Source organism: Zingiber officinale, chromosome 7A, assembly GCF_018446385.1.
Source record: "Zingiber officinale cultivar Zhangliang chromosome 7A, Zo_v1.1, whole genome shotgun sequence".
NCBI lineage: Eukaryota > Viridiplantae > Streptophyta > Magnoliopsida > Zingiberales > Zingiberaceae > Zingiber > Zingiber officinale.
The window spans coordinates 113,078,014-113,103,981 of record NC_055998.1 but is presented as its reverse complement, the minus strand read 5'-3'; the positions used below and the strand labels follow the sequence as shown (position 1 = coordinate 113,103,981).

Here is a 25,968-nt window from a genome sequence, read left to right as displayed (position 1 = left end):
GGCTTAAGGCTCGTCTTGTCGCTAAAGGCTATACTCAGGTATTTGGATTGGATTATGGCGACACCTTTTCTCCTGTTGCCAAGATGTCTTCTGTGCGTCTTTTTCTGTCTATTGCTGCAATTTGCCATTGGCCCCTTCATCAGTTGGACATCAAAAATGCATTCTTACATGGTGATCTGCTCGAGGAAGTCTACATGGAGCAACCTCCGTATTTTGTTGCTCAGGGGGAGTCTTCTGGTCTTGTATGTCGCTTGCGAAAATCTTTATATGGTCTCAAGCAGTCACCCAGAGCATGGTTCAGTAGATTCAGTACCATAATTCAACAGTTTGGCATGACTCGAAGCAAGGCTGATCATTCTGTTTTTTATCGCCACTCATCTACTGGTTGCATCTATGTAGTGGTTTATGTTGATGATATTGTCATCACAGGTAATGATCATCTTGGAATTTCACAAGTAAAACAACATCTTTTCAAACATTTCCAGACAAAAGATCTCGGCAAGCTCAAATATTTTCTAGGGATAGAAGTGGTATAGTCTAAAGATGGGATCATTATATCCCAAAGGAAGTATGCAATGGATATTCTGGAAGAAACAGGAATGTTAAACTCAAAGACAGTCGACAATCCCATAGATCCTAATGTCAAGCTCCTACCAAATTAAAGGGAGCCTCTTTCAGATCCTGAACGGTACAGGCGATTGGTAGGGAAACTAAGCTACCTTACTGTCACTCGTCCGGATATCTCATTTGTAGTGAGTGTAGTAAGTCAGTTTCTTAGCTCTCCATGCAAAGAACATTGGGATGCAGTGACTCGCATTGTTCGATATATCAGGGGTGCACCAGGAAAGGGTCTTTTATATGAAGACAAAGGACATACTAAAGTCGTAGGATATTCTGATGCAGATTGGGCAGGATCTCCCTCTGATAGAAGGTCCACTTCTGGATTTTGTATATTTGTCGGAGGTAACCTTATTTCTTGGAAAAGCAAAAAACAAAATGTTGTGGCAAGATCCAGTGCAGAGGTAGAATATCGAGCTATGGTATTGCTAGTCAAGAACTTATGTGGTTAAAACAGTTGCTTCAAGAACTAAGGTTTGGAGAGGTTACACAAATGTCACTCATATGTGACAACCAAGCCGCTATGCATATTGCCTCAAATCCAGTCTTCCATGAGAGAACAAAGCATATTGAAGTTGACTGTCACTTTGTTAGAGAGAAAGTCATATCTGGAGAAATATCTACTAGTTTTGTCAACTCAAATGATCAGCTAGCAGATATATTCACTAAATCACTTAGAGGTTCCCGGATTGACTACATATGTAACAAGTTTGGTATATATGATCTATATTCTCAAGCTTGAGGGGGAGTGTTAGAATAAGTAAAAGGGTAGTTGTGTCTTTTGGTTTTATATCTTCTTTTCTATATAAAGGCCTAACTCGTGGGATTCCTATGACACGAGATTTTAGGTTTTACTTTGAACAGATACAAATAGTTTAAAAATGAGTATAATTCCTATTAATTTTAGTAATTTAAACTAGAATCCAGTATATTTTCTATTAAATTGAGCATGACTTTTTCCTGCTTAATATAATTCCTCCTAAATTCAGCATCATTTAAAGAAAATATAATATATTTTCCATCCAATTGAGTATCATTTAAAGAAAATTTAGTATATTGTTCATCTAATTGAGATGGAAAAAGAATCGTACTTAATTTAATAGAAAATATACTAGATTCTAGTTTAATGTATTAAATTTAAGAGAAATTATACTCATTTTTAGACTTTTTATACTTAAAAATATTAAGAATAATTAGGTAAATATTTTTGACTAGGAAATAGAAATAAAGATTTTTACCACTGAGGACGGCATGTAAAATTTTATTTGTCAACGGAAATTGCAGGTAATTTTTCCTAAAATCTTTCTCTTTTTCTAGCAAATTTTATTTTTATAAATATGTAATTTAATAATTTTAGCGGTTAAAAATGCATTAATATATTTTAACTTAACTCGAGCAAGTTCCTTATTCTTGCCGTGGCTGTTTCCTTCTTCCTTCTGCCCCCTTTCGCTTCTTCGTTCGTCCTCTTGCCGTCTCCTTGAGTCCTCGTCCTTCTGCGGTGATCGCGATCGATCGATCTCTGGTGCAGGATTACATTTCGTCTCTTGGCGCGATCGCTTCGCCGAGCTTCCCCCTCGCAGTACAGTCGCGCTCCTCCGCTGGTGCTTTCTTCTTTCCCTGGTTTGGTCTTTTCTTATCTTCGTTCTGGCTTTGGTTTTAGATTTAAATCGATATTGATATACTGTTTCTCGAGATTGCATGTTAATAAATTGGGTACCTGAGAGCAAGCAAGCTTTTCCGTCCTGAGTTTTCGGGATTGGATGCGATCTTCTAATTGTGAAACAAATCTTATCGAATTCCTTCCCTTTTCGAATGAGTTTCAGACGATTTGAGGTTTTTGGACTAGTTTGCGGTGGGCTTCAGACGGCAGTCCGACTTCTCGGATAAAATTGTATCGATGTTGGCTGATTCGGTCGTTTAATTCGACCTATCTAGATTTGCAATTGAACGTTCCTGTAAACTTGAATTAGGATGATTGTTTTGTGTCTAGGCCTCGTGAATTGGACCATAACAATTACAATAATCAAATGTCCGTGTTCATAAGACTGCTTTACGATGAATTTGCTGTGTGGTAGATTCATTGAAACTCGCACACAGATTTTAGTGGCCTACAGTTTTTTACAGGACGATCTCCATGTCAAAAAGCTCAAATTTCCACCTAAAGTTAATAAAGTATACGCATAACCTTACCCTTGTTTGATTTCTAAATGCCTGTCAGACATGGGTCGTGTAAAACTATTGTGAATGACGCTTTGATGCAAGTTCCTTTGGTGGGTGGATCCACCACCTCAGCGGCCCCCTAGAGCCGACCCCACGGGTATGAAGGGAGGTAAATTCAGATACATAGGCGGGAAGCACATGGTGAGGTGAATTCTAGGTGGGTATGCGAGTACCTTTGGTGGATGGTGAACTCTTTGTCTTGCTGGCAGCTTGTTGGTGCGGCGGGATCTTCAGTACAGTAACTGACGACTACATGTCGGTGACAAGCAAGCCTAAGGATGTGTCGCTTAACTCAAAGTGGCGCATCACTGGCCGGAGTGAGTAGCTCTCCTGAAGGGATGCTTACACTACGTGAAGGGGTTCATCTACCCTAAGTGGTGTCTTGAAAACCCAAAGGAGAACATCAATTTGAAGGGATGAATCGACAACCTTGAAGGGTGTTCTAGCAAAATTGAAGAGAGACTATCGTGAGACAATCGGCACTGGTGCGCTAGCAAAGCTTGTGAACAATTTATAGATAAAATTATTTAATAACTTGTCTAAATCATTATTTTATTTATTTTTGTTTAAATATATATAATATAAATATTTACAATTTTTTGTAATAATTTCTATTATCTAGAATATGTTAACAATAACAACCAACCCTTATCCCATTAGGTGGGGTTGACTATCTAGAATTAAAATTGACAAAAATAATATAAACTTAGTTTATTAAATCAATGCATCAATTAAATTATAAAGACAATAGTATCTCTAATTGAGCTTGATAACAAGATTGAGATACAATTTTTAATAAACAAGCTTAAAGAAGCTCAATAAGTAAATGAACAAGATTGAACATAGTCTAGCTCAGGTCAGCTACCTCTAATTTTATAATGTTGACTGTTTAGGTCTTGCCTACCTCCTAGGCGCTAGGAAATGGGTCGATTGCCTACTGCCTGGAATTGTATTTTAATATCTTGCTGTAGATTTTAACTTTTCAAGTTTTGTCTTGGAGAAGTTAAAGCGCACCCGCACCCTATTAAGCAGTTGGTTATCTAGAATGGAATTGTTTTGCTCTTCTTTTTTCTCATTCTAAATTTTCAAGAGATACTTACTAGTGTTTGGTTATAATTTGCATCTCATTTTTCTCTTCTTGATGGCCTGGTAGCTTTCAAGGTCATTTTATTTAGCTTCTTTGCTTCCTATTCTCCAGGGTTAAGATGGTGAAATTGACAATGATAGCACGTGTTACTGATGGCCTACCTTTGGCGGAAGGATTAGATGATGGTCGTGACCAGAAAGATGCTGATTTTTACAAACAGCAAGCAAAGATTTTATTTAAGAATCTCTCAAAAGGTCACTATGAGGCTTCTAGGATGTCAATTGAGACTGGTCCATATTTCTTCCAGTATCCTAATTCAATGGGTGGCTATTTTCTCAGTATTCCTGATAGAGCATTTGTCTTTAGAGTCTTGTGAAGCAGCGCATAGGTAATGGAAATAATCAGGGAGCATAGTTCTTACAATAAACTCTAATATAATTTTTAGTTTTATGTAAAAGGGCAGCCCGGTGCACGAACCTCCCGGTGCACAAAGCTCCCGCTATACGGGGTCCCGGGGAAGGATCCATTGTACGCAGTCTTACCTTGCTTTTTGCAAGAGGTTATTTCCAGGATTTGAACCCGTGATCTTTTGGTCACAAAGCAACAACTTTATCATTGCGCTAGGGCTCCCCTTCAATTTTTAGTTTTCTGTATTTAACATTATTCATGGGCCTTCATTAGTAGAAGGTGTACATTTCTTTTCTTGATGGAATCTTGTTTAGGAGACATTTGACACATTGCTTCTTGCAAGTAGTATCTGTTGAGGATCCTATCCAACTTGAAATAGTTTGCATGGTAAAGCTTGTTGTTGTTGACAACATGACTCTGTCCTTTGTGATGTTTGCAATAGATCACCCCTAATTGGATACATCATTGCACCTAATTTTATTTCGTTTCACTGCTTAAAACAAAAGCCTTTAAAACTTGTGCTAGTATTTAGCAGCTCTCTGATGTTATAAAAGATATTTGATTATGTTAAGTAATTATTTTGTTTTCTTTTAATAACTGTGATTATGTGGTCATATCTCAAATACGATACATTCTTCTACATTTCTCTTTAACTCATTCACTTAGCTACATTATTGAGGGTCGTGTTTGCTATCTTACAATGTGTGATCGTTCTTACCCCAAGAAGCTTGCTTTCCAATACTTGGAAGACCTCAAGAATGAGTTTGAAAGGGTCAACGGGAATCAGATTGAAACTGCTGCAAGACCTTATGCCTTTATCAAATTTGGTACAATATTCATCTACAACAATCATCAGTGTATTTTCCTAACTACATTCCAACTTAAACGTTTACTGCTTGCTTTATGTAGACACTTTCATACAGAAGACTAAGAAACTCTATCTGGACACTCGAACACAGAGAAATATTGCTAAGTTGAATGATGAACTGTATGAAGTCCACCAAATAATGACGCGGAATGTGCAGGAGGTTCTTGGTGTTGGCGAAAAATTAGACCGTAAGTTTTGTAACTCAACTGTTTCATTACATGTGTATGGTACTTGAGAGTAATTAGTGAATGATGATGTTAAAATAAAATGAGTACTCATCAAACAATTAGTCCATTTCTGAACTTTAAAAAAGTTTTTCTCGTTTCCAATCTGTAATGGACCAATCGAATCTGAACTTTTCACCTTGTTTTTACACAAATTTCTCATTTTTGTTTACTTCTTGTCCCCATTTCAAGCAATATGTACTTCAATTTAAAGAATGTTATAATTTGGGAACAGAACACGTAGAAAAGGTTTTCTACTTGCATCCTAACAAATATGGAATCTTTGCAGAGGTCAGTGAATTATCAAGTAGGCTAACATCTGAGTCTCGAATCTATGCTGACAAGGCTAAAGATCTAAATCGACAGGTAAAAATATGCTAAGCATTTTACTTAGATCTGTTTCTCCTTTTATTTGTTTAATCATTTTACCTTTGAATTATAACTTTATATAAGTACTATATGAAAGCCTCAAAATTTTGTTGATAGATTGAAAGGTTATTTCAAACAATAGTTTCTCTTCTACCTTTGATTCTGTTCCATTACAAAACTATTTTAGCTGTGGTTGCTTCCGAACTTGATGCCTCAGATGGTACTTGACAAACATTGTGATATTCCAGAAGTGCAATTTTTAACAGTGCCCTTATATTCCTGTATGCTTGGTTTACTTGATGGATAACTAGGAGGGGGAGCGGTAGTGGAGGGTAAATAACACAAAAATGGATGACCATTCCATGATATAATTCTTTCCAAGCTTTAAAATCTCCATCCAAGCTAGAGTATTAGTCCCCAGTCAAAACAAGATATATCAGTGGTGCCAACATGTATTGAGATGGTGCCAACCGACACCAATTAGGAGGGGGAATTGAAGAGGGAAGAAGTAACGTGGGTGTTGACTTCATTGCAGAATCCTATCTCATGGATGCACCTTGTTGAATCCTAGTTGTTGCTCGTTGATCCTGTCCGAATCGCCGAACCAAAGGACGCTGGGCACGTGGCGCACTCCTAGTCGATGGTGTAGGCCTCCGTCGGGTCGCACAAATCTCCGGCGAACCTGCACAGAAGTCGGGCCGAGAAGGGGTTCCCGGCGGCGACCCTCCGATGCTCAAGTCAGGTAAGCGGACAGCAAAAGGTGGCTCCAAAAATCCAAGAACGCGTACCTCCGGCGAAGGAAGAGGCTCTTTATATAGAGCGGTGAAAGAATTAATGCACGTCCACCGAGGCGCATACGTGTCCGCAGCCCATACCTCGGCATGTACCTGTCAGAGAGCTTACCTGACACCATACTGCTACAGTTCAATCACATCTTTGATGGGACAACAGAGCATCTTGTTGTCAGACTTAGAGTATGGCCTAGCCATAGGACTTGACGGCTGTCAGAAGATGTCCCTATTCTTCACCCACCGCCGGCCGACGTCCTACCGACCGCCAAGAGGCGTCGTCCGACGCCTTAATTCCCACGCGCACCATTATGTCCTCGCTTCTTATGCCTTCCGCTCGTCATTTACTACTTCATCGAAGGCCGGCACCGACCCTATCGTATGCCTTTCACTATCGAGGTACGGGCAGCCGCCGCCTTCATACGTCCGGCTTGGCTCACTCTTCGACGGACCACCGCCCTCGACCTCCACGGCATCGACCCCTAGGGGTCCCGCCTACCACCGGATCACTTGCCCCTCGAGTCTAGTCGAGAGGCGGTCCGATCGATCGACCGCCGATCCGCCGAACAACGATCATCAGATTGGCCGCCGCAGCCTAATGATGCTCGTCCGTTCGGCGATATCTAGTCCGTGCCTTGTGGTCTCTTGAACTCCATGTCCTATGCTCTCCCCTACTGTTCATCACGTGCACTGCGCACGGTAAGGGGAGCTCATTAAATGCGGCCAGTATCCCGCTGACACGTGGCGATCATGCGTTTGTCAGCGTATGGCGGTGGCGTCACTTCCGATGGGATAGCCGCCGTTTGAAATGGACGGTTGGATGATGACCTCGTTATCGACGACCTGGATCGGACGGTGGAGGTTGCTCCCGGGCGGCGATATAAAGCCCGCGACACAGTTTCCGCCGCCTTGTTGCTTCGTCTTCATCCGGCGCTCCTCTGCTCGCTTTTTTTTTCTCCGGCGACCTCGCCCCTCGATTCTTCGGCAACCCCCAGGCCCCCGTCGATCATCTTTCTTGCTCGTAAGACCCTCCTTCTCGTTCCCAACGTTTTCCTCTTTCTGTTAATCGTTTCCTTCAGTCGGTTTTCCTCCATTCCTTGCTTGAACCTTCCTTTTTGGTCCCGTATCCTTTTCTGTCGACCATGACTAGCACCTCGCAGTCGACCGGCGGTGCTCCGGGTCTTTGGTATTCGAACATGGAAAGTCGTTTTGATGAGGAGGACGCGTTGCGTCTCGCTTGGACTTACGACATTCCTTCCGACCACCAAATAGTATTAGCCACACCAGCCGATCGGCCTCATGAACCGCCGATCGACACAGTTCTTTTTTTCCGAGACTAATTTCTGGTCGGATTACGCTTCCCACCCCATGAATTTTTCCTGCAAGTCTGCAATTACTTCCGCATTCCGTTCGGCCAAGTAGTTCCCAACTCTATTAGGCTGCTGAGCAGAGTAATAGTTTTGTTCAAACTGAACGGCATCCCCTTAGACCCAAAAATCTTCCACTTTTTTTACTATCCCAAGCAGGCCGAGTGGGGTACTTTTGTTTTTCAATCTAGGATAGGTTTCGTACTCTTCGATAACATGCCGACCTCCAACAAACATTGGAAGGAACATTTTTTCTATATACGTTTTCCCGAGCGGCCAACTTTTCGGACCAAGTGGCAGACGGCGATGCCGGCGCAACCGGAGCTCGACAAATTTAGAGGCGACGCGGCCTACCTTCATGCAACCGAACGGCTAGTTGGCCAGCGCTATCATATTGACAAGCTACTCCTCCCGGGAGTAATGCACATATTCGGCTTGTCCTCTACCACAGCCGACCTGCCCTGCAGCATGAATAAATTCCCTTATCTTCCCGTTTGTTTTGTTCTAACTGATTTATTTTTTGCTTCTGCAGCTGAAGTCATGTGGCGCGCCAAAGCTACCGAGAAGCTCAAATTGAAGGCCGCTCAGATCGAGGCGGTGACGAACAAGGAGGCCGCCGAACGGGGCCTTTCTCCAGCTGATCCGGCCGGTGAAGAAGGTGAGGGGACACCAACTGTCCCCGAAGCCGAGGTGGAGGGTCGTTCGGCCGATGACGTGCCGCTACGCACTCGGAAGCGCCGACGACCGGAATCCGCATCTGCTTCAACTACACTTGATGAGTCACAGCCCGAACGGGGCCGGGACGGTTTCCCTCGAGAGTACTCCGACCCCTCGTGGTTCTCCGAGGGCCCGAGGTGCCGCCGCCCTTCAAGAACTCATACCAGACAGCGCCTGAAGCTTCCTCCTCGCCCACCGAGGTCGTCCCAGGCCGACGCCCAAGAGCGAGCCGAGCGCGAATTTAATTAAACTTCGCGCTTCCTTCTGAGGCGATACGTCCGATCCTACTGGTCCCCGAGAAGCAAATTACTCACAGCCCTCCGCCTGGACGCCGTAGCCAAGCCGACTCCGGCAATTTCTACGACAAGAATCTACAACAGCCACCGGTACGCCTGCTCTTTCGTTTGATTTAAATTATGTTTTAACCGTCACATTTACTAGCGTAATCAGGAGCAGATCGCCATTAGCGATCGATGCCGAACCGGAAGACGAGTTGAAAACAAAAGTCATGGGGTACCGGCGACTACCGCCCGAGAAGGCCAAAATCTACTGATGAACGGAAAGGGCTTCCGATTTGGCGAGCAGGTCGTTCGGCAAACGATGATCAGCAACGAGATAAGAGATCAAAACGCGACCACTCGGAAGCAACAGCTATCAATGATATGGACCGCATGGGTGGAGATCATGGGAAACAACGATCAAAGATCTGACGCGCTAGCCACCGAAAGAGAGCCGCCTACCGATCTCCAAAGATTCATGGAGATTAAGGATCTTCCGCCAATGACGCCCGCCCACGCCTCCAAAGAATATCAAGAGGGGAGCCGGCTCCAAGAAGGAGGAAGGCCTCCGCCTAAGACTTCGGAGAAGTTTACCGACAAGATATCCCTCACTTCGAGGAGGCTATCAAGGCGGCGGTGGGCTATCCGAAGACCAAAGGTCACCTGCCTGCCTGACCATCCCCCGAGGACCTCGCGAGCGTGATGGACTCCATCCCGACGCTCTTTTTGATTTTGATGCGTGAGGAGCGTTTATGAACTTTTTGTATTCCCGCCGCTCGCCCAACTTATCTCTATAATGACTTGTTTAATTTACCTAATGAGTAAGATGACCTTCCGCTCTTTCACTTGCTTTAGCAAGGCCCTCGTCACGCCAAAGTGTTCTTTATATCCTTTCCGCTCGGCACCACGATTCCGTTCGGCTCAATTCGATCGTCTTAATTACATCTATCATGTGACCACGCAGCTGCTAAGTTTTCGAACGTAAACGCTCGGCATTTACATGCTAATATCCCTAACTTTCACTGACCAACTTTTCTTTGTGCCTTACCCCCAAAGGGATTTTCCGTACATTTTTGATAAGCGAGCCGCTCAGCAGTATAACCGTGCTATCGTTGATTGTATCATGTGATGGCTATCCGCTCGGACGCTTATAGGCGCCGTCTCGTCTATAACGCCTGAGCTCGACGGTCTTTCGCGACATTTATGGCACGCTCTGCTCTCGATATTTAACGCCTGAGCTCGACGGCTTACTACTAATCTCGACACTGCCGATCGGCGGAACCCTTGGCCATCCTTTGCATTAATTTTGCTTTCTGCATTACAAGGACATGGGCGACTAACATATACAAAAATGATTTACATTCGTGCACCTTTCACCCCGCTCGGATAACGTACTCCCAGCCGAACGGCTCAGGGTCTTCTTCGTCGAGCGCTTGGCTCGAATAACATACTCCCGGCCGAACGGCTCGAGGTCTTCTTCGTCGAGCACTTGGCTCAGATACTGTACTTCCGGCCGAACGGCTCGGGGTCTTGGTTATCGAGCGCTTGGCTCGGACATTATACCTCCGGCCGAACGGCTCGGAGCCTTCTTCGTCGAGCATTTAGCTCCGATGATATACGCCCGGCCGATCGGCACGGGCCTTCTTTCGGAAAATTACGATGAATTCTATGCCCGAAAGAAACTATATCTGAAAGACTAACCTGCCGATCAGCATAAGATCTGACTCAATTTCTCAACTCCCGAATACCCGTGGAGGGAGGTGGATACAGTGTACTCGTCGAAATTTATCAAGGCCAGGAGGATGGCGAAACTCCCCGGTCGGTCCGCCATGGCTGCTCGGCCCACCAGAGGTGGAGGCGGCCTGCTGCGTTATCCTTTTACTTGAGTCTTCCGCTCCCGTTGCTCCACGAGCCTTCGTCATCGAGCGCTTGGCTCGGATACTATACCTCCAGCCAAACGGCTCGAGGCCTTCTTCATCGAGCGCTTGGCTCAGATATTATACCTCCGGCCGAATGGCTCGGGGCATTCGGCCTCGAGCGCTTGGCTCAGATCTTATACACCATGAAGATAGGCCGCTCGGCCGATAAAGCCAATTGCGCCCATTATAACATTTTGCCTTCTACATTTCAAATATACAACCAAACGAAAAATATACAGCACATATCCTATTGGTACACCTTTCACCCTGCCCCGGATAGGCTGGAGATAGTTTGCGCTTCATGGTGGATCCAAGTGTCAATCCATCTTCATCCACTCGGCAGCTCGTCCACCCAACCCCCTCGTATGCGGTCGATCCATCGCCTGACATCAAACTCCCGCCTGAGGTTCCGTAGGAGGGCTTGCTATAAGTTGAATTCGAGACGGCATCCGCTGAGGAAATGGGATCAGTAACCGTGCTTCCGCCGGAGAAGCGTCCGCCTGAGGGCCTTGCCTTTTCGTTGTCCGATCAGATTTCATCCGGCGAAGATCCCTATCCCTGGCACGCCACGGCTAGGGTGCGGAACAGAGCCCATAAATGCGACGGTGGCAGGTGGTGCTCCGCCTCGCCACGACCGGGCTTCTTTCGCCGGCCGCTCTACGCCGCTCTTCTATTTTGCTCCACAAGTCATGGCGGCCCTTATCTCAATCGTAGCCGAGTCCTCAATGAAAGTGTCACCGTGTTGTCGCCCACCGCCCATTGTTTCCGATCGGATGTGAACGTTCCCACAGACGGCGCCAAATCTGATCCTGTCCGAGAACCACGACGCTGGGCACGTGGCGCACTCCTAGTCGATGGTGTAGGCTCCGCCGGTCGCACGAATCTCCGCGAACTCTGAAGTCGGGCCGGAAGGGTTCCATGACACCTTCGACGCTCAAGTCGTGTTTGACAGAAAAGGTGGCTCCAAAATCCAAGAACGCTGCATCCTGCCAAGGAAGAGGCTCTTATATAGAGCAGTGAAAGAATTAATGCACGTCCACCGAGGCGCATACGTGTCCGCAGCCCATACCTCGGCATGTACCTGTCAGAGAGCTTACCTGACACCATACTGCTACAGTTCAATCACATCTTTGATGGGACAACAGAGCATCTTGTTGTCAGACTTAGAGTATGACCTAGCCATAGGACTTGACGGCTGTCAGAAGATGTCCCTATTCTTCACCCACCGCCCGGCCGGGACGTCCGTCCGGCCGACCGGCGCGAAGAGCGTCGTCCGGACGGCCTTAATTCCCGGCGCGCCCATTATGTCCTGCCTTCTCTTAGGCCTTCCGCTCGGTCATTTACTACTTCATTGAGCGTCGGCACCCCGACCCCTGTCAGGGCGTCTTTCACTATCAGACGTGTACGGGCAGGCCGCTCAGCCTGCCCTTTTGTCATACGTCCGGTCGGCTCACCCTTCTTCGACGGACCACCTGGCCCTCTGACCTCCACGTGGCATTGACCCCTCGTTAGGGGGTCCCGGGCTCTTACCACCGGATCACTCGTCTTGCAAAGCAAGGGTTTTGAATCTGGTGGCGGCTCATGTAACCGTGGAAGATCCTTTCCCTCCTTGATTTTGCATCAAGCCTTCCGCTATGACTCTGATGACAGCTCCAGGGACTGAAGAAGGCGTTCACAACTCTCCCTTACTTCTACTGGGTGTATCATGTTTTAGTCAATGTGTTATGGTTCCGAGTGCAGATCAAATCACAGGTCGAGATCTGGATGCGTACTTAGTCATGCAACACGTAAGGGGGGAGGGAGGGGGAAAGTGTAGCAATCTAAATACATGAATTAAAGCGTAAACGGTAAACACTTACAACAATCTTCCGCAGATTTGCAATCGGTGACAGTGTGATCTTCAGACTTGTTGTCGGAAGAGCAATTACAAAATCGAAAAACTCTTTGCAATTTCATAAACCAAATCCCGCGGCCTCGGATGCTACAACTCCTCAACTCTTCCACACCTCGTGAACCACCCTTAGACGCACCTTTGGGAATTATCTCAGAGGTAAAAGGGACTTTTTTCTAAAAGAAAGTGGACAACGTGGGCATGCCCACATTCTCATTTCCTACATCTCCTACTCGTCCAAGGTAAGTCACTAAGACTAATCCATCCAAGTAAGTCACTTAGACCATTTAGTCACAAAGACTAAATAAGTCACATAAACTATATAAGAGTTTAGTCACAAAGATCATATCAGAACATTCAATCCATACTTAAAGAAAATAGTTCGTGCGACAATAAAAACACTGAGCGATAGATGCTAAGAAGATTGTTACACCTTACATAGTCGCTCTTTGAGCAATCAATGTTAACAAAGTTGTTACACTATATTAACCGCTCTTCCAAATGAATTAGAGACTTTCTCATAATGACACATAACCTCTCTATTCTGGTGGCACATAGTCTTTATCCAGGAAACATCCAATCTCCCAGTGGCACACATCCATTATCTTGGAGATATCCATATCTTGCTATTTACTCAGATTAAATAATCTTCATTTACATCAATATAAACATCTCTAATATCTTATAATGACTATTATGTCAAGAACATGTTCCATATTCAATATTTAATATTTACAATCATTTCTATACATAACAGAAGTGGGTCGACTAGTGAATAAAATCAAGAAATGTAAATCTATTTAATCTTCTTTTTTAGCTAGAATCTATTCATTCTAATCGGTTGTCTTCCTAGTTATGATCCATTGACCGAATCATCCATAGTCATAGGATATAAGCTAAAGTAGCAGACATTGATTTAAACTTGTAAACAGTTAAATAGTCACTAAGGACAAAACTGAGATTAACTTATAATCTCAAAAGTCCTACATTGGTGAGAAATAGGGATCCATTCTCCTATTATCTTTATCGTCGTAATAGCACATGTGGTATGAATCACATGCTACGATGTTAGTCTCTTTATTAAAAAGAATGCATGTTTTTCTCAAATTTAACATCGTACAGATTTTGATCTAGATATACCTAATGTCTAATCCTGAATTCAACATACGAATTCCAATCTGGCCTTCAACAGGTTCAGTAAATGGTGGGTTCATTTACTTCGATCATTATTCAACATAAATGATCTCATCTTAACACAATTATCAAGGCGACCTTAACTTATAGATTTGTCTCTGTTCACATCTACATAAGTTGTCTCATAAATAACGGTCTTACCTTTATTTGTACTTAACAAACAAAGATGATTGTCCATGTGAGTGGACCAATCTCAACCTGTCACATGCTCACCGAGATCTTATATAAATGTAACAAAATCATATACAAGAATAAATTATGGCAAATTATACAATCAAATCACAATATCTGATTATTATTACAATATTATTACATTCTACGAAGCCCCAAAGACTTTATATGTTCTTTAAATGATCATTCCTTTAGTAAAAGGATCTACAAGCATGATACGTGTAGAGACATACTCAAGAATGACTTTTCTTTTAGCCACAATATCCCTTACAAAATTATACTTTATATCTATATGTTTGCTTTTGCTGTGATATTTGAGATTTTTAGAAAAAACTAGTGCAGCTTGACTGTCACAGTAAACAGTTACTGGACTCCACGCCCTCAGTAATTTTCAGATGCTTCATAATTCTTCTCAACCAAACTGTTTTTTACACAGCCGCTGAACATGCCACATATTCAGCTTCCATAGTTGACAAAGCTACACAAGCTTGTTTCTTGTTGTTCCATGAAATGACGTCACCATTCAACAAGAACGCATAGCTTGATGTGGATTTTCTATTATTCAGGTTTCAACCCAATCTGCATCTGAATAACTTTTCAGACTCATGTCTGATCCGTGAAAACAGAGACAATAATCTGTTATCACCTTCAGATATTTGAATATCCTTTTTACCGCCTTCCATGTCTCGGTCTTGGGTTTGACTGGAATCCAACAGCATAATTGATATCGGGACGTGTACACAACGGTGTACATCAAACTATCAATAACACTGGCATATGATTTTTTATTCATCTAAGTTATTTCTTCTGGAGTTTTGGAACACATACTCTTGCTCAAAATAGTACTTTTCACAATAGGTATATATTCTACGTTGCAATTAGATATGCTGAAATGATGTAACATCTTATTTATATAACACTCTTGTGACAGACCCAAAAGTCTTTTAGGACGATCTCTAATGATCTTCACCCCTAAAATGTACTCAGCTTCTCCCATATCCGTTGTACCAAATTGTGATAACAGACACTTCTTGATTTCATTCACATACCCAATGTCATTTCCAGCTATTAGCATATTATCAACATATAATGATAAAATGACATACTTTCCTTTTTCCCTTTTCAAGAAAACGCAATGATCTTCATTGATCATCTCAAAACCATAAGATAAAACGACTTCGTTAAATCTTATGTTCCATTGTCTTGACGCTTGTTTTAGCCCATATATAGACTTTTTAAGTCTACATACTTTCTCCTCTTGCCCTTCAGCAATGAAACCTTCTTGTTGAACCATATAGATTCTTCATCAAGCTTACCATTCATTTGATGTAATTCCAAGTCATAATGTGCTATAAAGGCCAAAATAACTCGTATTGATACAAATTTCACTATGGGAGAAAATGTCTCTTCAAAGTCAATACCCTTCATTTGGTTATATCCTTTTGCAACTAAACGAGCTTTGTATCTATTAATTGATCTATCAGCTTTCCTCTTTATTTTTGAGAATCCACTTATTCTCAATAGTTTTTCGACCCAGAGGAAGATTGACTAAGTCTCAAACCTGATTCTGATTAATAGACTTCATTTCTTCAACCATTGTAGCTTTTAATTTTTTTCTAACTATATTCCAATGCTTTCTCAATGGATTGAGGTTCATCATTGTCAACTGGAAGTGTTATTAATGCCTAATTCTCAATATCAAACTTCTTCTTAGGTTTGATTTTTCAAACACTTCTTCGTAAGTTAGGTCGTTGAGAAGTCGACTCATGACTTGACATATTACTCCTACTCGATTGACTAGACTCAGGCATCCCTTTTGACGTTTCTCTTGTTGATAATAGCTCATCCTCCTCAAATAGAGGAACTCTTTTATCAACATCACCTATAGTTGGAAATTCTGTTTCTAGAAAGTCGCATCCCTCGAATCTATTTCGGAGATGGTTCCATCTAGTTGCTCACCTATGAAAATATAACCTTTGGAGGTCTCATGATATCGGATAAAGATACATTTCTTACCCCTAGGTCCCAGTTTTCCATATTTGTGAGAACTATCATAAATATAAGCAGCTAACCCACAAGGTTTCAGATTACTCAAATATGATTTTCTGTCTGTCCAACGTTCATATGGGATAGATGAAACTGACTTTGAAGACACTTTGTTATGCATATAGGTCGCAGTTAATAATGCATCTCCCTAATAGGAGATGAGCAAATTAGTCTGCGTCATCATAGATCTAACCATCTCAAGAAGAGTCCTATTTTTTCTTTCAGCTATCCCATTTTGCTGTGGAGTTCCAGGAATTGTCTCTAATAATCCTTCTATCATTACATATTGTCTTGAACATATCAAATAAATATTTCCCTCCACGATCAGTGCGTAAAGTCTTAACTTTACATTCTGTTTGATTCTCAACTTTGTTCATATAATGAATGAAGCAATCCAATGCTTCAGATTTATGAGAAATTAAATACATATGACCGAAACGAGAGAAATCGTCAATAAATGTAATGAAATAGGAAGCTCCATGTATAGCCTTGACATTCGTTGGACTACAAATATCCGAATGAATTAACTGCAATGGTGATTCAGCTCTTGTACCCTTACCAAATGGTTTCCTAATTGCTTTTCCAGCAAGACAATGTTCATCTATTGACAAGTGAATCTTAGCCTGAGTGCTTAATAGACTCTCTCTAGCCAACTGATTCATACGTTTTTGTCCTATGTGTTTTAATCTAGCATGTCAAACCTCATCAGTTGTATCTGCATCACTAGTTAGAGCAATGTTCGAAAAACAACCCTCAATAGCATAATTAACATCGGTTCTATATCAAAAACAATAAAACTATTTGTTAAAAAATTATATCCGATTGGCACTGAGTCAATCTTAAGTTTAACACATTGGCTGTAAAAATTAATACAATATCCTAAATCAAGAAGACATCTCACGGAAATAAGATTTCGTCGAATTTCAGGAGCATACAGGACATCATGTAGAAACAAAACACTACCACCACGGAGGTTTAGTTTGCAAGTGTCGATTCCTTTGACTTCAACTCTTGGATTGTTTCTCACATAGATCCACTTATTGCCAGTTGGTACCCGACGATACTCTACAAATGTAACTCACTCCCGAGTTACATGGTTAGTTGCTCCCGAATCTATAATCCACAAAAGATAAGAATCAGCTAAGAACACTGAACTAACAACAAAATGCTCAGGAAAAGAAACACACTTAGATTTACCTTTTTTGGCTCAGTGCACTCTCGAGCAAAGTGACCCTTTTTGTTGTAGTTAAAACAAGTCAACTTATTTTTAGGCTTCTTTCTAGTCTTCTTTCCTATCTTCTTGATTGGGTCATGTCCCACAGTAGCAGCTTCTTGCTTCTTTCCCTTCCCTTTCTAATCATTTTTTTTTCATGGATCCAGATGATCCAATAGAACCTACAACCACATTGGCTAGTCCAGAAATCTTTACGGATTCAACTCTCTCCGCCTCTAATTCTACATGGTGTGAGACGTCAGTGAAAATCTTGATACTCTCACTGTAAGTTAGGGTCTGTTTTATGGTCTCCCAAGAATCTGGAAGGGAAAGAATAACTGCTTGAATTTGTTGTTCATCGGTCAACTCATGACCAACAATTTTAAACTCCCGAATCATGTTTGATATCTCTCTAAGGTGTTGAACCATTGAAACATTCGGACGCTTCTTGTAGCTGTCAAACTTGATCGTCAACTGTCGAAACTTGTTGAGACTTACTCGAGTGTATTTTCCTTAAGGGTTACCCAAACTGCATGAGCCGAAAGATATAACTCATACTTAAAAGCTAGGTCATCTACCATTGAACTAATCAATATGCCCTTTGTAGTAGAGTCTTTTTTCTTTCATGCCTTATAGGCATCAATATCTCGTCTGTGTAGTGGGTCCGTCTACAGGTTTTACCATAACCTGATTTATAGCCTCCAAAACTTCTTGTTCTTCAAGTACATACTGTATCGTTAGATTTTATAGTTATCCCTATTAAGTTTTTCACCCTTGTCGAGTTCAACTATAATGTTTTTGGCTATCATAATTTATCATAAATAAATACATTATTTAGTATTTAGTGTAATTCATATGTATGTAATTTATGATTGACTCAATATTAATTTGAGTTAATTTATAAAATCAAGTGATAGCTATGTTTTCACTTATCATTTGTATAATCAATCAAATCAATATTAATCAATTCTATTACACACATCCCAACAAATAAACTAATTATTATATTTCTTTAATTAAATGAACTAATTATTTAATAAAATGAACTAATCATTTATCATGTAGAGTAAACAGCATAATTAAACATATAAATGAACATAACATTAACATAAAGATATGTTGTATACTAAATGGACTAATATTGTTCCTACATAATGATAATAACAATAACAGAATTCTAATAAATTAGATAGGCTAACATCACTCCTACTAGGACAGACACTAGTGTAGTAAATCATATTATCCCTTTCAACCTGGACTCATTTGGGGCAATCTCAAGTGGGACAGTTTCAGGATTTTCTATCGGATCCAGATTTGGACCTATTTCTAGATCCTCCACACACTTTTCCAGATCCTGCTCTGATTCTTCAGGATGTTCTTCTGAATCTTCCTCGGATTCGTCGGGATCCTCCTCTGGATTTTCTTCTGATTCTTCAGGACCCAAGCTAAATGAAGTAAATGTCTGCACATCTCTGAATATAAGATGTGTCCTTCAGAATCATTCCAAACTTGGAATGTTATCTGCCTAAGATGTTCCGACAGTGAATAAACCAGAACTCATCTTCTGTGTGTGTGTCTTGGACTGGAAACTTTTCTCGCTCGAGTTTCTAGAACAACCAATCGAGTCGACCAATAAGTCATCCGACTCCGTAAACCGGGTCATAATCAAGCTCTTTAATCTCCTCCCAAAGCTCATGTTGTCGTATATCGTGACTAGTCATTTGACAAATTGAAATTAAATAAGTCAGTACAAAACCAACTAACCAGTACAAAACCGGCTTAATTCAATTTATACATGCATAGAACCAACATTATAAATAAAGAAAAATAAATCTTCTCGATTTTTAGGAGTTTAAGTCTTCTGACCCATCAGACCGGTCGATCGGGAATCCAGATCCTAAGTTTGGTCCATTGTCCTTATTAGAACTAATCTAATTGGATAGGGATTTTCTATAATTATGTTCTGTTATTGTTTAATCTAAGTCCATTTCAGTCAATTTCAGACTTATTGATCAAACTCTGGTCCATTTGATTAAACTACTACTTATTGGATTAAGTCTGATTCATTAAAATAAATTTAGTCCATTTGATCAAATCTAATTTAACGTAGACTCAATTTATTCAATCTGATTTGACTGATTTTATTAAATCACCAAGACTAGAATATAATCTAATGAACGTATTCGATCTACAGTGATCGGTTCAAATGAGTCAGACCTTATGCATTGATATAAATGCATGCAAAAAAAAAATTATGCATTCGAAACAAATGACATGCATTAAAAAAAAAAACTAAGCTACAGTTGGCGTTGTTATTAAATGCATGTCAACAACTGGATAAAAAAAACTATTTTTTTTTATAAAATCCATACAAAACCTAATGTTTCATTTCATCTTCTTCCACCATTAGCCGCCGCCTCAAATTGACCTGAACAGCAGGCGAAGACTTGATCCCGCTGTGACATGGTTGTCGGACACGGGAGGTGCGTTCTTTTGGCGATTGCTTGCGATGTGTCGACTCAGGGAAAATCGCAACACGTAGTCACATTTTTCCAGTGACTGCGCTCGACTCATGGCCGAACAAGACAGAGACAAACTTCGTTGGGGCCTAGCAACAGTTGCTCATCACGACTCAGTCGCGATTTCGCCCAGCAAACAAAACAAACAGAAAGTGAGCCGAAAATATGGATTCATCGTAAAGGTAAGAAAAAAATAAAATCTCATGGTTGAACAGAGAATATGAACCTTATCATATAATTCAAACATGCATCATCATACTTTAGAATGCATACTGTTCTGATACCAATGTAGAATCTAAATGCATGAATTAAAACGTAAACGGTAAACACTTACAGCGATCTCCCGCATATCTGCAATCGGCGACGGTGTGATCTTCAGACTTGCTGTCAAAAAAGCAATTACAAAATCGAAAAGCTCTCCGCAATTTCACAAACCAAATCTCGCAGCCTCAGATGCTACAACTCCTCAACTCTTTCACACCACGTGAACCACCCTTAGATGCACCTTTTATAATGGGAATTATCCCGGGGGTAAAAAGGACATTTCCCAAAAAAAAAAAAGTGGGCAACGTAGGCATGCCCATGTTCCCATTTTGTACAGAAATACTCGTCTTAGACAGAGTCCAAATTACTCAGGGGAAAGACTCATCCTAGACATAGTCCAAATTACTCAGGGGGAAAGACTCGTCCTAGACATAGTCCAAATTACTCAATTTTTCTTCCCCTCTGTATTGATAATAACACTCCTTATATAAGGAGTCAAACATGACACGATTCAGGAAATACCAACTCATAAAGAAAATAAGGAATCAAATATAGAAAAGTCAATTAGACCATTATTTATTTCTACTATAGCAGTAGTTAAATTAGGCTATTATTTATTTTCTACTAATTAGGCAATAGCTAATTTATTTCTACTATAGCAGTAACTAATTAGGCAGTAACTAATTTGCTAACAACCATAACGGCGTCCAACAAAGGCTTCCACCTCAGCATCTATATCATCGCTCCCCTCCTCGATGTTGAGCTTGTGCTCAAGCTCGAAAGCGGGGTATAACACCACTAATAGCATGAAGGGAAATTTCCGAATCCACTTCCCCCTCTTCCTCACTTTCTCTGTCATCATCAGATACTTCAATCCAAAACAGGCGTTTACACTTGTGACCCGTGGAGTAGGACTCATTACAGTTAAAACAGAGGCCCTTGGCTCTCCGTTATGCCATCTCAGCGCGGGTCAGACACTTGAAGAATGATGCAGGTGGAGTCTCCTTACTGATGCCCCCCGTTGTCTTAGTCTTCGACAAAGGAGGGCCTCCATTGCTGGTGTTGAGCTTGGTTGTGGTCCCTCCCTAATTCGTTGCGGCCCCCCCCCCCCCCCCACGCCTTGATTGAAGCACGGCTTTCATTCTAATGCCCTGGTCATATTCATTGCAATGCTCAGGTTTTCAAGCTTCTGTAATTCGATGTCGATAAGATCTTCGACTAGTCCTGCAGTGAACAAGTCAACCTATTGTTGTCGTCGAAGGTCTGAGATCCGGGCGAGGTGGGACTGGAATTGTCGCTGGTAGTCTTTTACCGAGCTTGTTGCTTCAGATTTGCTAACTCTCCTAGAGGGTTGTTGCTCATAGGCGGCCCAAAGTGGATATGATAATGGTTTTTGAATTGCTTCTAAGGCATATCTAACTCTTCTTGTTCCATCTGATCAAATCAAAGTTGGGCTTCCCCTACCAAGTAGAAGGCAGCAAGGCCAACCTTATCGATTTTTGTGGTCCTTTGGTTGATAAAGAATTTTTCGCACCTTTTAATCCAACCCAGTGGATCCCCTTCTCTAGGATAGATGGGGAACTCCATCTTTGAGTACCGCGGAACCAGGGTGCCACTAATTGGTGGCTCATATATAACCTCTGAGGCTTTAGAAGAGCTACACTCCATGCTAGTAGGGCTATTTGTGGTGGGCACCGGCTGTCGTCTTGTCTCTTGAATAGTATAAGATAATTCGGTCATCTGCTCCTCTAGTCCTCGCTGGCGTAAGGTGATCTGCTCCATAAAAACTTACTGTTGCGAGATCAATATTTCCATGAAGACATCGAGTTTGGATGCGATAGAATCCATGTCAGTCATGATCAGCTCTGATACCAAGTTGTTATGGTCTCGAGTGTAGGATTGAGTCACAGGTTGAGATCCAGATCCGTACTTGGCCATACAACATGTAAGGGGGAAGGAAGGGGGAAAGACTCGTCCTAGACAGAGTCCAAATTACTCAAGGGAAAGACTCGTTCTAGATAGAGTCCAAATTACTCAAATTTTCTTTTCCTCTTTTTTAATAATAACACTACATGACACGATTCAAGAAATACCAACCCATAAAGGAAACAAGGAATCAAAAATAGAAATCTAATTAGGCCATTATTTATTTTTACTATAGCAGTAGTTAAATTAGGTCATTATTTATTTCTACTATAGCAGTAGTTAAATTAGGCCATTATTTATTTTCTACTAATTATGCAATAAGTAATTTATCTCTATTATAGCAGTAGCTAATTAGGCAGTAACTAATTTGCTTCCAACAATAGCGGCGTCCGACAAGGCTTCCACCTCGGCATCCACATCACAATGGTTTGAATAGTAAGATCCTATTGGCATGAAATTAGATTTAAATCCTTGATTTTTTTCCTCCACTATTTTGTAAGGAACGAAAGTGAAAATATATATATATATATATTTGAATTAAGTAGCTGGTTATAACTGACTTCCACTGTTTCAACCAAATCCGGCTGAAGCAATTTGAAGGAAAGGAAAAGAAACTTTTTCTCTCCCTTCTTCTGCCTCTTCCAAGAAAATAATGAAAAATGCTTTCCCTTCTATTTCTTTCTCTCAGAGGAAATAAAACCTTCATGTTTTGGTTGCAGTAATGGCATAAGAGACCTCAAAATATGGCTTCCCAGCTATTAAATTTCACATAAATCTAAATCCACGAGGAAAATGTAATTAGCACTTGTTTTCTTGACCAGAAGTTGCTCTGGTTGGCCAATGTGTCTAATAGTCTCTTCTCAATGTACTCAGGGCCGTCTCAAGATTCCTTGAGGCCCTAGGCAAAAAAATTTAAAAACAAAATTTTTTAATATATTTTTAATTTTCTTTAACATTTTTCATTTAGATCTGAGACCGAAAATAATAATTTTAAACAAATATTTTTAAAATTAGTTATTAAAAAGAATTAAATATTATTTTTTTAAAAAAACTAATTTTTGATATAAAATTTAGTTTTCTTACAAATATTTTGATAATAATTTTATTTTTATTAATAAAATTATTAAATTATTTATTTTTTTTAGCTAGAATGTCAAATAGACTTTATTAATTTTAATTTTAAAAAAATTATTTTTGCTAATGCATTTTATTTTGTATTTTATGATAAAAAAATCTCTAATTCATATTATTATCGAGAAATAAAAAGAAAGAGCGAGGAAGAAATATTATCGGCAAAGGAAGAGAAGGACGTTCTCTGCAAGTATCATCGGTGAGGAAGGAGAAACATACAAAATAGTTGATGAAAAAAGAAAAGGGCACAATGCACTGATGAGAGAAGGAGTAATAATAAAAAAAAGAAAGAAATATGTCAATGAAAAATGAATTATATTTAAGGTAGAATAAAATCTCATATAAAATTATGGTAGGTAATTAATAAAGTAGAATAAAATCTCATATAAAATTATGGTAGACAATTAATGAGGAAATAATGATAAGTATAAGGTATAAATAAGAAGTGGGATCGACAAGGTGTCATTAATGAATTAGCAAAACATTTATAATTAATTATATTAATGATGCTAATTTAATTTTTTCAATATCTTTAACTAATTAATCAATGGGCCCCAATAAAATTGGGGCCCTAGGCATAGGCCTTAATGGCCTATGCCTTGAGCCGGGCCTGAATGTACTTGTCGCCTCAAATTTAGAGAGAGAAAGAAAAGACTCGCACAATTACATATAAAGCTCCATTCATGTATATTGTTTTATCAGTTTTCGTTCTTTGTGAACTAGGATCATGTCATAGGCCAAGTGCATCCCTAATTTTTTTCTTCTGTAACTTCAAGTCTGTTTACATTCCGTTTTCTCCATCCAATTAATTTATATCCTCTACTCCTTTACAGGCTTTTATTAGAAAATGGGCTCCCGTTGCCATTGTTCTTGGAGTAGTGATGCTTCTGTTGTGGGTTAGAAAGAAGTTTTGGTGAATTAATCTGATGTTTATATTTAGATACTTTCTCATTCTCTGCACGGTATGCCAATTTTGTGGTGTTGGCCATTTAGAATTAATCTTCCGTTTGATTGTAAAAAAATAGGAAAAAATTACTTTTCTTTCAACAATTACAAGAATTAAATTGCAATATTACTTCAAAGTCTTAAGCACTGTGCGGTGTGATTGTTTCTTTGTTTGGGTTCATGGCCATATTTGAGAACTTTGTGTGTATAATTATAGCGCTTTACCAATCCATGCTGTAGCAATACCTCCACTGAAAGTAAATCCTAGAATGTTCATAAAAAATTATTAGAGTAAAATCAAAATTGATAATTTTACTTGATCTTCAAATTGAAACTAAGTCAGTAAACCGTTTTTTTTTTTTGGTCCAATTTCATTTATCAGCTTCAAGTTTACCACCTTTACATTGTTATCATTCAAATTGATTACTGGATTCACATTCAAGATAGCTGTCTATCCTAAGACTTATTGTTTTCATATCTGAATATAATTAGGTCACACAAGTGGTTGCAGCCACTTTCTTTCGCTTTTCACAGGTACAAATACTTCCACAGAATTCCACACCAAATGAGGTTCTGACTTTGGATTTTTGTTGAATTCCCTAACCATGCTTGGAATTGGTCTATCTTACAGTGGAATTAATGTGGAAAATGTTGAATCTTCAGTGCCTTTTATTCCGTACTTAACACAGTTTCTAACTACTTCTCTATCAAGAGAAAACAATACTGAAAAGGCTCACATCACCGGAACTGAACCAGGGTTTGATTTAGGGCAATTTTTTAATTGCTATCTGAAGTTTTATTAATCTCATGTCCTTGATGAAGTATTTTGACGCTAAAATGAGAATATTTTTTATACTAATATTTTTTTTTTCCGGGTGTTTGCTTTCTTAATGTGGTCAGGTAATTTGTTGGGTACGTTTTAAAAGTTTATAGCTGATTTTGCTAAGCAAATGTGTTTGATGAATTCAAACTGTTGACCAGGCTTCTATCAGTTGACTTTGTCATAAACTCAGGCTTTCTTACTGCTGGATGCTGATATTTTTATGAGGCTTTAGGCAGATGCACATTAGTTTTGACTGTTGTTAATAAATTGTGATATACGTTTTTTATGATGCCACTTCATCTAGAAACTAACTGAAATTCAAAGGAGTAGCATGTTTTACTATCCAGATTTGAGAGAATGTTAAGAGAATGTGTAAAATTATTATTAGGATAAAGAGGAAAGATATTAATATCTAAAAGTAAGAAGATGTAGCTCTAAAAATGAAATATACATATTTATGTAAACTTGGAAAAAAGGAATATTTATTTCTAATATTAGAAATTTAGCAATTTATCAAATGATGTACCTAGAAATTTTAATTGATCAAAAGATGTATATTACTTTAGTATTTATCAAAGGACACATTTTTTTAAGTGGACTTTTCTTTTTATTTTTATGACAAATCTAATTTCTTTTGTAGTTTTTCTTTTCTCCCTCTTCTCTTTCCTATCTCCTCTCTCATCCTTCCTATGCATGTTCCTTCTTTTATTTTTCCTTTCCTTTCTTTATGTTTTTTATTTGCATGCATAGCATAAGCCTAATATGCAAATTATATCGGTCCAACGACATTTAAAATTTAGTTAATTTTTTGATAATATTTTAATATATTTAGAGAAGTTAAAAGAAATCATGAATAGTAAATTTGAACTCATTGTAATCTTAGAAATTCACAGGAATTGAAATAAGTACAATCAGAGCTTTCTAGGTCCATCAGTGGGTTTCGATCAAAATCTACTGATGGACCTAGAGAGTTCCGATTGCA

The 25,968-nt window shown here is 40.0% G+C and overlaps 1 protein-coding gene across 2 annotated transcripts; it reads left to right on the top strand.

The window, feature by feature from the left end:
* Positions 1-2,030: 2,030 nt before the first annotated feature.
* Positions 2,031-24,330, top strand: LOC122002065 (25.3 kDa vesicle transport protein). 2 transcript variants are annotated; one of them, XM_042557112.1, is made up of 6 exons: positions 2,031-2,219; positions 4,037-4,231; positions 5,000-5,160; positions 5,243-5,389; positions 5,715-5,791; positions 24,052-24,330. In XM_042557112.1, the coding sequence occupies exons 2-6, from the start codon at positions 4,044-4,046 to the stop codon at positions 24,133-24,135; spliced, it is 657 nt and encodes a 218-aa protein (XP_042413046.1). In that variant the 5' UTR covers positions 2,031-2,219; positions 4,037-4,043; the 3' UTR covers positions 24,136-24,330. The 2 variants fall into 2 exon arrangements, with proteins under 2 accessions (XP_042413046.1, XP_042413047.1); XM_042557113.1 differs by having other exon boundaries at positions 2,031-2,238.
* Positions 24,331-25,968: the final 1,638 nt, after the last annotated feature.